The 12,658-nt window shown below is 46.3% G+C and overlaps 1 protein-coding gene across 6 annotated transcripts in view; it reads left to right on the forward strand.

Moving 5' to 3' along the window:
- The window catches only part of LOC138581826 (17-beta-hydroxysteroid dehydrogenase type 6-like), a 30,847-nt gene extending 20,383 nt beyond the window's left edge, over nt 1–10,464 (forward strand). Inside the window, exons 3-6 of one of the 6 annotated variants that reach the window (XM_069652831.1) lie at nt 2,374–2,537; nt 3,262–3,270; nt 10,088–10,103; nt 10,235–10,464. In XM_069652831.1, coding sequence (XP_069508932.1) covers nt 2,374–2,537; nt 3,262–3,270; nt 10,088–10,103; nt 10,235–10,409 — 364 coding nt within the window. In that variant the 3' untranslated portion in view covers nt 10,410–10,464. The other 5 variants (XM_069652829.1, XM_069652828.1, XM_069652826.1 and 2 more) reach the window with 5 other exon arrangements.
- Nucleotides 10,465–12,658: the final 2,194 nt, after the last annotated feature.

Raw genomic sequence — 12,658 nt, forward strand, 5'->3', positions numbered from 1 at the left:
GCGTGCGCTGGTGCACGTGAGAGACTGAAGATAAGGGCACGTGACCAAGTGGGCATGGCTAGGCAGGAACACGGAAAAAAACAAAAGGGTTTAGCGTTGCAAATGCTTAAATGGAGTAAAATGTCCAATAGGAAGTCCAATAGAGGATACGGCACGTTGATAAGAAGGTAGATACCTAGGCAGTTCCACAAGTTCTGGGGTAACATGGAGTCTGGAAGCGTGGCTGCAGTGTTTTCAGCCGAGCAGCCGACAGTACTTGAGTGTACTTGCTGTGGTGCGCACATGCTGGTGCGCGCGAGGGACTGAAGATAAGGGCATGTGACCAAGTGGGCGTGGCCAGGCAGTTCCACAAGTTCTGGGCTAACGTGGAGTCTGGAAGCGTGGCAGCTGTATTTTCAGCCGAGCAGCCGACAGTACTTGAGTGTACTTGCTGTGGTGTCAGCCCGTTGTTCTGGACACCAAGGTGAGCGGACACCCTAAGAAAATCTCTTAAATTCCCAAATTAACCTGGACGCACTTCCCAGTTGAAGACCCTTCTAAGTATGGAAAAACCATTCAAAGATGGTGGTTCTGGGGTCTGGGGTCACATGATCAGCCCGTAGGTGTACCCACGATGGTTCTTGTAGGCACCCTATCTCTGCATACAGCCTTAGGCAGCTGGGATGATTGTCTCTGGTGATTTTGTGCTGAGCTCAGATTTCCTCTCTGCCCAGTTCAAGCCCCTTCTGAGTATGGAAAGACCATTCAAAGATGGCGGTTTTGGGGTCACGTGATCAGCCGATAGATCACACCTGGGTCATTCTTGTAGGACCCTGAACCTTGCAGACAACCTCAGGCAGCTGGAATGAGTGCCGCTGGTGATGATGAGCTTGATGTTGTTCTCCACCCAGCTCAGGCCCTTTCTAAGTGTGGAAATGTCATGTTGGTACAGGTGGTTCCTACGAAGGTTAACTATGACACATTGTTGAAATTAGATGGTATGATACAAAACTGGTAAGCCCTTCAAATGATGAACCACCTCGAGCAGTTAATGTTCCTCTTTGCAGGTGCTTCCTCTTCCTTTCTCATTGTTGCTCTGTACTGCACCCAGAGTATGTATCGGATCGAAGTGCATATAAGATTTATGCAGGCAGAGACCCGCCAAATCAGAATGTTGATTACACAACATTTACATGTATGACCTGATAACATGGGTGGGAATTGAAATGGTTGTTGTTTAATCTTCAAATTCCTTTTTCAACCATTCTTATGAGGAACAAAAGACTTGTTTTGAAAATTCAAACTGATTTTGAAGCTCACTTTAATGTAACACTCTTGATCTGTACGACATAACTTAATACAGACATTTCAAATTTAAAAAAAGAAACAGTGGTGTTGGGGTCTAACCAGCATGTACAGGCGAACCCTTCAAAAGTCAATGTCCGATTGATAGGAATCCAATCAATGCTTGGGTACATTCTTCTGTAGGACCTTGTAACCCGCATTGAGGACAATGTCCATAAAGTGCCTTAATTGTCACTAAGTCAGATTACTGTCATGGTGAACTCTTAAAGAAGGATATTTGACACGTGCCTGAATGCCACTCTAAGGTTTAGAGTGCCTACTCCTAGGCATATTTCAAGCCTAAGGATTGTAGCCCGGGAACTATATCATCTGGTTGATTGGTGGAAGCTATTTCATGATTGCCCCTTTTCTGGCGTCTTGGTATTGGAGATGGTGATCCTGGTGGTTTAAGTGTCTACAGAGTGCATCTGGGATCTTATGGGGAGGGAGTTTATGAAAGGGAGGAAGAAATAGATGGGATTATTGAATCAAAAAGCATGCATTTCTCTATGGCTGCCCTTGACATAATAGTACAATTAGAGTAGATGCTAGCTGGTGTATCCAGGGAGTGATTATATTATTAGAAGATAGACTATTTGTTAGGGACAATAGCAGAGTGATATATGCTACATGACACCAGCATACTGTGAGTAGAAGGGAGAATGCACACAAGGAAACCTTTGTTCCATGCCATATAACAGGACACATGACATTAAAAGGTAGTGCCATGTTGTGAGGTACAATAGGGTTACCTGGCCCTGTGGGATCGTTATTGGGCTCTGACTGTCATTCATGAACCCAGTTCCTCCACATTTACCCTTTGAACTTCTACCTTGTCACGCGATTTCCCCTCGTCCTATGGGCCTTGCTTGCCCTGTCCGCCAACTGTTTACTAATAATACATTTCATTATCCTCCTCCCCAATGTACAGCGATCTGTTTAGCTATGTGACTGCTTCATGCATGCATAGACATGGATGGTGTATTTCCTGTCATTCACTGCTGTTTGAAAGCCCATGACTTACCGCTTTTGTGTGCTCTCTTGCATCAGACGTGACCTGCGTGAATTTGGGGTGAAAGTCTCAATTGTGGAACCCGGATCATTCTACACTGGCTTTTCCACGACGCAGATCGCCGAGACGAGCTTGCAGACAGTGTGGGACCGGCTGCCAAAGGAGGTGAAGGAGACCTATGGAGAGCAGTACTTGGACACATGTAAGTTTATTTATTTATTTATTTATTTATTTATTAAATGTATATAGCGCGCAGGCAGCCCAGGCGCATTGTGGCACTGTTACTTGCAAGGAAGACTTAGTTACAATGTGTGCAGGTTGTGCCTTGGGTTACAGTGAGGCAGTGACCTGTGATCAGCTATACCAGATAATACATCATACAATACAATTATGAGGGCTAGGCCATGTAATTGTTAGATGAACAGGGTCGTTTTCAGGGTTTTCCGAAAGGCGGTCAGTGAGGGTTCAGAGCGCAGGGAGCTAGGGAGGGTGTTCCAGTGTACGGCAGCGAGGTACGGGAAACTGGAGCCCCCTGCTCTGGTCCTTTTTACCCTAGGTACTGAGAGCATGCTGGCATAGGGTGATCTAGTGGGTCTTGTGGAGGAGACCAGGTGGATCCTCTGGGAAAGGTACATTGGGGCGGCAAGATGGACACATTTGTGGGTGATGCTTAGAGCCTTGAATAGGATCCTCTCCTTTATGGGGAGCCAGTGGGATGCTTTTCTGGCAGCGTTGATGTGCTCTCTCTTGGCAATGCCTTGTGCAGCGCGTAGGGCATTATTCTGTATTACTTGGAGCTTCTCAAGATTTTTGTTGGAGGTCCCAAGGAAAAGAATATTGCAGTAATCAAGTCGCGAGCCGGTTATGGCCCTGGCTATGTTAGTGCAAGTGTCTTTTGACAGATAAGGTCTGATTGCGTTAAGGAGTTTTGCATGGTAAGCGGCCGAGGAGGCAATGGCGTTTACTTGTCTGGTCATGGATAGATTGGAGTCTAAGTAGACGCCTAATGTTTTTACCGTGTCAAGTACTGGTATCGTGATTGAGTCAATGGTGAAATGACTGAACTGAGCGTCAAGTTTCTTGATGGTGTCAGGGGAGCCTACGAGTAGGAGCTCAGTTTTGTCAGAGTTAAGGCAGAGGCCGTTGATAGCCATCCACATTTGAATTGTGTTGTAGATGTTGTTGAGGGTAGCGGAGTCCGTGTCATAGTCGCCTGTCAGAGTGAGAAGGATCTGTGTGTCGTCGGCGTAGTTGGTGTAAGAGATGCCCATGGCGTCAAGGATGAGGAAGAGGGGGCGGGTGAAGATGTTGTAGAGGGTGGGGAAGAGGCAGGAGCCTTGGGGCACCCCACATAGCATGATAGAGGGTGATGCAGTGGCTAGGTCAGAGAAGACCTGCATGGTCCTGCCTTGGAGGAAGGAGGTGATCCATGTAATGGCTTCTTGAGAGAAGTTGGCTGTGGAGGAGAGGTGGTGGCAGAGGATGTCGTGGTCAAAAGCTCAAAAGCTGCCGACAGATCCAGGAGAAGGAGCAAGGCAGGTTTGCCTTGGTCCCTTGCGTCGTCCATTTGGTTTTTTAGGTCGAGTAGGGCGGTCTCTGTCCCATGCCTAGGGCGAAAGCCGGATTGTCTCAGTCCAAGGAGGTTCTGTTCTTCGAGGAAGTGCTGGACCTGCAGGTAAGCTGCTTTGTCTAGAATCTTGAGGAGGAAAGGGACAGTGGTGATGGGGCGGTAGTTATTAGGGGAGGTGGGGTCAAGTGTGGGTTTCTTTATGAGGGGTCGGACCCATGCTTCCTTTAGGCAGGCGGGGACTCTCCCTGTGGTGAAAGAGGCGTTGACGAAGGCTGTTAGGAACGGGGCCAGGGTGTCTGCGCAGTCTTTGATGATGGAGGCAGGACAGGGGTCGCCTTTGCAATTGGAGGGTTTTATGTTTTTCATAATGTTGATCATGTCGTTTTCTTGGATGGTTTTAAACGAGAAGGTGGGTGTGGCCTCAGTGGGTGATAGGGGCAGTGGTGGTGGGGAGGGTGTAGTGTGGGTGGATAGTGTTAGTTTGGTGTTCAAGATTTTGGCTTGGAGAGAGCTGATCTTATTGCGCATGGCTGTTTGGATGTTGTCACACCATTCTTTGTCCTTAGTGAAGTTATGGGGGGTGGGTGTGGGGTTCTCAAGTTCCCTGAAAATGGCGAACATTTCCTTGGTGTTCGACTTGGCCTCAGTAATTCTCTCTTCGAAGGATTTAGCTTTGGCTTTAATGATGGCTTTCTTGTAATTAGTTGCAAGGGATTTGAAGTTGAGTTTGTCTTTCTCATCCCGGGATGTTTGCCAAAGAGCTAGTGCTGCCCGTTTGTCGGAGCGTAGTTTTAGAAGGTCTTGGGTGAACCACGCATTAGCGTGTCTAGTGGGTTTGGTTTTCCGAGGTTTAAGTGGGGCGATGGTATTGATTGCTGCTGTGATGGCCGTATCATAATTTTTTGCCAGAGTTTCTGGGTCGTTGGAGAATGGGGCTGTGAAGGCAGGTCCCAGTAAGAAGGGTAGGAGTCTTTCTTTGGTCAGTTGACGGGCACTCCTTGTAAGGGCAGGAGGCAAGGGAGGAGGGGGGTGGGATGTGGTTGTAGTGGTGGGGATGTTAAAGGTGATGGTGTGGTGGTCGGACCATGGGGTGGGGGTGTTGCCCGTGACTGTGATGGGGCAATTGTGGTGGGCGATCCAGTCTAGTGATCTGCCTAGGGCGTGTGTGGGGTTATTGATGGTGTTGACGAATCCTAGGGTGGCTAGAGCTGTGTCAAGTGCTTTGGCTGTAGGGTCTTTGGCGTCATTCAGGCCAAGGTTGATGTCTCCAAGGAGAATGGCTTTGGATGACTTTTTGAGGTTGTCCGCCAGGAGGTGGGTGATGGAGGCCTGGAAGTCTCCTAGGGGGCCTGGTGGTCGATAGATGAGGTGTAGGGTGATGGTGCATTGGTGCGAGATGGTGAGTTTTAATTGAAGGTAGTCGCTGTTATTGTTGATAGTTTTGTCAGCCTTTCTGATGGTGATTGAGTCTTTGGCTATTAGTGCGACACCGCCTCCAGTGGTCATGCGATCTTGTCTCGTGATGGCATAGCCAGGTGGGAGAGCGAGGGATAGGGCGGGGCCTGAGGCTTCATGTAGCCAAGTTTCGGTGACCATTAGAAGATCTAGATCTAGGGTGGTAATAAGGTCGTGGATGTCTAGTGCATGCGCATTGATGGAGCGGGCGTTGATGAGGGCACATTTGAGGTGTGGTTCAGGGGTGACATTGATGGTCGAGGGTGGCACATCCGAACCGGTGGGAGGCATGTTTCCTGGGGTCATAGACACAGATAAAGTGGCATTTGCATCATTAGGTAGCAAGGCAGTGGTAGAAGAATTGCAAATAGCGGTAATTTCATTCAAACCGGTGGGGGGCATGTTTTCTGGGGTCATAGACACAGATAAAGTGGCATTTGATCATTAGGTAGCAAGGCAGTGGTAGAAGAATTGCAAATAGTGGTAATTTCATTCAAACCGGTGGGGGGCATGTTTTCTGGGGTCATAGACACAGATAAAGTGGCATTTGCATCATCAAGTTCATCGCAAAGGTCTCCGTTAGGACGCTCTGTTCTTCAGTTGACTTATTTCAGGGGCACTCATGCACTGCCACACCTTGGCACATGGGGCACTGTTGCAAAATTACTGAGACTGCACCTTTGGGAGTTTGTATTGAACATCAAATAAAGTCAAAAACATTACATTTGAATTGGGAAAAATGTAAAAACATTACCAATTGATCAGCACATAGCACCCAATTCCCACACTTAAGGTCCCAAACTTTCTTGTGTGACATCCTGGACATCCATGTTAAGATGCCCTAATAATCAGGTCAGAGTGCCATGTGTGCAATTAATGTGCCAGGCTGCCACTTCCTGTGCCCCCCTGCCATTTCCGGACGGCGTCTCAAGAATGGACAGGTGAATGTGATGACCCAAATCATGCTACCTGTTGGTAGATGCCCATTTGAGACTGGTTGATAGATTTTATGAGCATGACTCTGTCCTCTGATGCCTGGATGAACTGGGTAGTAAAGAAGGGATACAAGATAGACTTTTTTGTCCCTTTGTACTGAGTCAGGAATATGGCCTACAAACACTCCATATGCACACTGAGATACAATCTCAAAAGAGCAGGAGGATCCAGCTTCCCAGTGCGCGCTTCCAGCCTTTGGAACAAGCTCCCTCCCATCCTCAGGGCCGAGCCCTCTTAACCATCATTCTGAAAGAAGCTAAAAACTCACCTCTTCCGCTAACCATTCACCCTCTGTCCACCACTAAGCTTTTCCTGTATGTAACAGGTGCCTAGATGCACATGAGCTTTGTGCGCTGCTATAAATGAATGAATGAATGAATGAATGAATGAATGAATGAATGAATGAATGAATGAATGAATGAACAATCCTCACACCATTGCCCAAGGGCAAACGACATCCAGGAATTGCTAATGAGGAAAGTGATTCAGAGAGTTCCAAAGGGCCTTGAAGGTTTGGTATTTAATTCATTTGTTTTTCTGGTGCCAAACCCATCAGGGAAGTACACAGTTATTCTAGGCCTAAAAAGATTGAGGCCCTTATTATGAGTCTGCCGGTAATCCACCGGTAGCACCGACAGACTTGCATGACCATTTCCACCGCCTGATATCCCGGTAATACTGGGATATTACAGGCAGCGTAAAGTCGGTAAGTTCCCATTCCCATGGAGTTGCATTGGACACCATGGGAATGGGAACCCTGAAGCACCAGCGCCGTTAGTAACAGTGCCGGTGCTTCAGTGAAAAATCTGCTGGTTGAGGCCAGAACTTATAATGAGGGCCTAAATCTGAATGCGGCCAGTCAGACGCTCAAAGGAGTAAGCCTACAAAAGATAATCCCGATAATACGGAACGGGTACTTCCCAGTGTCCGTGGAACTATAGGATGTATACAATAATTTACCTATTTGGAAGACTGCGCTGGGCAACCAACACTATCAATCCCAGGCTCTCTCATTTGGGCTCAAGACGGCTAAGAGAGTCTTCACGAAAACATTGGGTCCACTGGTGGCAACGCTCCAGTCACAGGGATTACCGACATTCTCCTATTTGGACGACTAGCTCATCTGGGCCTCATCGCAGGAGGAGCTGCTACAACATGTGGCCATCATTGGCAGGACACTGGAGCGGATGAGGTTCACCCTGAACAAGACAAAGCCCCATCTATATCCATCTCAGGACCGCAAATTTATTGGAGCCAGATTCTGAACCGCAAAGGGCTTGGTGCTATTGCTGGAGGATAGAGCGGTCAGGATTCAGAGTCTGATCCAATCCTTTAAGAGTCTTGAGCAGGCTCCTGCAAGATATTTTTTGCAGATCCAGGGTCATATGGCCTCCTGTGTATTCGTAGTCGGGTTGCTCATGAGGCCCCTGCTCTCCAATCTACACAGGCCCTGGATTGTGGAGTCAAAGTTGATCCTGTTTAAGAGGGCCCTAGAGGTTCAGCTGCTGTGGCATTTACAACTCAGAAATCTCCTGAAGGGGTTTCCACTCTGTCAGCCTATTCCGATCACAATTAACAGAGAGGCCAGCAAGCTGAGGGGGGGGGGCTACGGTAGAAAATCTCATGAATCAGTAAAAGCTAGGCAGTCCAGGAGGCAGCCCCCTCCTCTAAATGGACACAACCTGCAGCAGCGGACAGGGCACTCTAGGTATTTGGGTCTGTTCTCCTGAGGAAGACAGTAGTTCCAAGAACAGACAATGATTCGGCCATGGCATATAAGCAGACAAGGTGGAACCAAGTGAAGAGGTTTCAAAGATTGGCAGATTCCCTGGGGGAATGGATGGAGATGCACCTTTTGTCACTGAAGGCCATTCATTTCAAAGGGGAGAAGAATTTTGGAGCGGATTAGTTGAACAGGATCTTCACATCCGCATTTATTTGCTGGAACAGTACATGTTTCAGTTGATTTGCCTGCTGTTTGCGATCCCAGTTCTTGCCTCTGCCCTCAATGTGAAGGTGAAGAGGTTCTGCTCCAGATTCCCTTATCAAGGGGCGTGGGAGATAGATGCTATGAATATCCCGTGGCTGGGGAATCTATTATATACGTTCCCAACTCTCCCGTTGATTCCGAAGGATGTGGGGAAGATCAGGGACTCAGCTGTGGAGGGGATTTCCTGGTCCATTTTCTGGCTGAGAAGATCTTGATTCCCTTTAGTAATGGAGCGGACTGTTACTCCAGTGTTTTCGCTGCCACTTTCACCTTATCTGTTGATTCTGAGGTTGGAGATATAGTGCCAAAGATGCCCTACGGGGGGGAGTGGGAAAGGGGGGGTCTGGGCGCATGTAAACTGAAAGGAAAGGCTTACAGAAGTTGGGCTTGACCCTGTGTTAGGCACATGGGGTTCAGTGTGCAAGAAAACAGACTTAAAAGTGTATGACAGGCACTGGGTGAATTTCTCAAAAGGGTGATCTAGAATGGGTTGCCTGTCCTGCAGTGTCCTACTCCAGCATTCTGCAGTTTTTGATTGAGGAGTTTGATATGGGCCTGCCGTTTCAACCTTTCGGCCCAATGGGGTCCCATCAAGGCACTGAAGAATCCTTGGGAGAGTAAGACCGAGAATGAGAATCTTGTGAATAGGTTGTTCAAGGGGTTCACTAATTCCAGACCTAGTCAAGTGTCAAAGTTGCATAAATGGGGCTTGGTGTAGGTGGTGGAAGACTTTGCTCCCCTGGAGCCCCTGCAGTAGATTGACCCGAGGTGTTTGATGCCTAAGGCTGCGTTCCTAGTAGCTATCACCTCTGGTAGGAGATTGGGAGAAACTGGGGCCCTTTTGGTCAAACCCCTCCACTTGGAGATACAAGCGAATGCGCTGACTTTGTGGTCTGACCCGCCTTTTCGACCCAAGGTGATGTCCAAATTTCATTTGGTACAAGAGATTGTTCTTCCCTCCTTCCTCCAGGACACAGAATCACCAGAGGAATTGAGATGGCATACTTTGGATGTAAGACGGGCCGTTCTCATGTATCAGGACACGCCTGCTTCCATGGGCAGGTCAGATAACCTATTCATCACCTTTGGGGGTGCACATTCAGGGTCGGGAGGCTACTGTTCCGCCTATCAGTCACTAGATAAGGCATTTGATTATGCTGCATATGAGGGGTCCTAAGTGCCCCTTCCTAAGGGGTTCAGGAGCATTTTACCAGAGAAATAGCTGTCGCCTGTGTTGATACCCTCATGGGTAAGTACTGAGACAAGGAAGAGCAGGACTAGGGATAATTAATAAGATCATTAATTCCTGAGAAGAAGAAAGCTGTGTCTGTGCTGGAGTTAGTGCAGTGGCTTATAGTGACAGCATCTGTGCTATAGGAGCAAATGGATTATAGAACTGCAGAGTTAGCATTACATGCAGGTTATCAAATAAGAGTTAGTGCTGTGGAATAGAATGGCTGAACTAATGCTATATGTAAAAGTGAGTTGCAAAGCTATTAATATATCTTCGAATAGCAGAGTTGGTGCTGTAAGGCAAAACAGCAATTTGGAGTTAGTGCTGTTGAGTGGAATAGTTTCTGATGCAGAATACAAAAGTAGAGTTAGTGCTGTTGAATAGAACGGCCGAGTTAGTGCTGTATGTAAAAGTGAATTGATGAGCTAATGTTGGATCATAGAATAGGAGAGTAAGTGCTGGAGGACAAAACAGCAATTGTAGATCTAGTGCTGTAGATTAGAAGAGTGATTGATGTAGGATTGTAAGGAGTGCAGTGAAGGTTGTGCAGTACTGTAAAGGTACAGGGTGTCATGTTGCAGTGCACTCTCTAATCTACTGTCATCTTCTCCACTTAGACTGCAAAAACCTGATCGACCTGTCTACCACGGGCAGCACCAACTTGCACCTGGTTGTGGACACCATGCAGCACGGCATCACAGCGGTACACCCACGGACGCGCTACTCTCCGGGCTGGGACAGCAAGTTCTTCTATATCCCCCTCTCCTATTTTCCGACTATCATTGTGGATTATGTGCTGACCCGCTCATCCCCAAGACCAGCGAAATGAGTGGCCACATCCACTGGGTGCATTGGGAAAGTGCTGGTACCAAAGGCACCTATAGCCAAGAGCAGAGAAGATACTAACATTCAGTGTGGGGACAAAGAAAAGCATTCAGATCTTGCTGCTGTTACGTTGTACACAAACAAATTCACAGCAGGACCAAGTGCCGCCGTTTTTAGGTCTTGATAAACAAATATATTGCAACAATTATTAAAATAAATTATAATTATTTCAGTTTTACAAATACTGTTACACTTCGACTGATTTACAATTTGCATATTGTGCAATAGGTTGAGGATTTTAAACAAATGTTCGTGTTCCTTATTGGTGTACTTTCAAACAAGGTGCGCATCCTCTCCAGCCAATCACATCAGGGACATGTTAACACCATGGCCATCCATGCAGAAAAGGAAAGAGAACCAGCATTGGGAGGACATCAGAGAGACTCTGAGATTGTCACTTAGCTGAATCTGAACAGAGCAATTCAAAGATGGCGGCAGTCTGGTCAGTTTTCATGTGTAGCTCTGAAGACTTGGAATGGAGGGAGGCTCAGCACAATTATTGCCTTTATTTTCTGACATGAAATCACCTTCTAGGGCTCTGTGGGAATCCTTAGCTGCAGGACGGGAAACTAAAAGTGAATTATGCCCACCTGGACTAGATGGGAAAACCAGGCACTCTCTTGGGAAAAACCCTACTAAATGTGGACAACTCTTGTGTGTTTATGAAAAAAGAAGCAATTGTCTTTAATATGGTATTACTATTAATAATATTTACATTATTCCAAAAAAGAAATATTCAAGAACATTGGCTATTGAGAACAAATGGTCTTCTCAAAATTCACAAATGGTGCATAGTACTGTTGTACAATGTTTCTTTGATTTTACAGACAGTCCTTGAGGATGTAAACATATGATGTATGTTATTTCTTATGCAACCATTCATCCTGTTACAATGCGTTTCGGATACACAATCCTTCTTCAGGTAACCCAAGACCGTCTACCTCTGGCACCAAAGGAAGGTGACATTACTGTATCTAATGAGACAACTAAATCAATACTGAAAAAAACAGATTAGACATATTTACAGAAACAAACCTGTAAGGAACCTTTGCCAAACAGTGTCGTCCCGTGATTCCCTACAATCTGATATAATGGCTATGACAGTGATCTTAATGTAAGTATGTTAATCCCAAATAGGGTTTTCAACAAATGTTATAAAAAAAAACCTCATTTATGCTTACCCACAATGATTCTTCATTAAACTGTGTATGTCAAGTAATATTCGGAAGTCCACAACATGGACTAATAGCAAGCCGGGACAATCCTAGGGAGGACCAAAGTAAAATTAACCAGAGTTCTCCAAAACTCATGATACAAGAGTGATTACATTCTCATCTAGAGACGTATCACGTGCAGCCCCGCGCATGAGAATATACTCACTCTTGTACCATTGAGTTGTGGATGTCCGTTGACTCTTTCATAAGACCATTGTTTCTCAATATCGAATCTTCTTGAATATTTATTTTTTGGAATCATTTAAATATTATTGTTCTTAATACCATATTAAAGAAATGTTTTTCTTTTTTTATAAACACACAAGAGATGTCAAAATTCATTAGGTTTCTTCCCAAGAGAGTGCCTGGGTTTCCCATCTAATCCAGGTGGGCACAATTCACCTTTAGCTCAGAAGACTTCACATCTTACCAGAGAGGTTTTACTGGGTGGGCAAAAGGGGCATGTGTCCTGTACTCCCTGGCAGGGGTGCCCTACTGGATGCCCGATGGAAAAAAAAGTTAAAATATAAAGAACGCAAATCATGCTATTGTATAGCACGCTGCCCCGGCCCTGAGCCTGCTGCCTGGCTGGTGTTGACAACTTAGTTCTGTCACAGCCCTTTTTCTCTCTGCTGCTGATAAACTTGAGTATTTACACTTTGGAGATAGGAACACGACTGTACAACATATTAACTTATTTGCACCAGAAAGTATAATTTGTATAAAGTGCACCTCTAAAGCTTGGCCCTGTCCAAACAAGATTTGTCTCAGGAGAGGTGGTTAGGAAACACAAATTGCAACACTGAAACTAAAGTGTCGAGGCCCATATCCTGGCTTTCCCACCTTAGGAACTATACCCAGAACATGTGATGGATGGAAGGTTAGAAATTAATATTAACCACTGGTAGTGCTCAGGGCACCCATCTGCACCATTGCAGAAGAGGAGGAACCAAATACAAGTCAGTTTTCGTCCAGCCAT

This window comes from Ambystoma mexicanum, chromosome 3q (assembly GCF_040938575.1).
Source record: "Ambystoma mexicanum isolate Mex_15411 chromosome 3q, UKY_AmexF1_1, whole genome shotgun sequence".
Classification (NCBI taxonomy): domain Eukaryota; kingdom Metazoa; phylum Chordata; class Amphibia; order Caudata; family Ambystomatidae; genus Ambystoma; species Ambystoma mexicanum.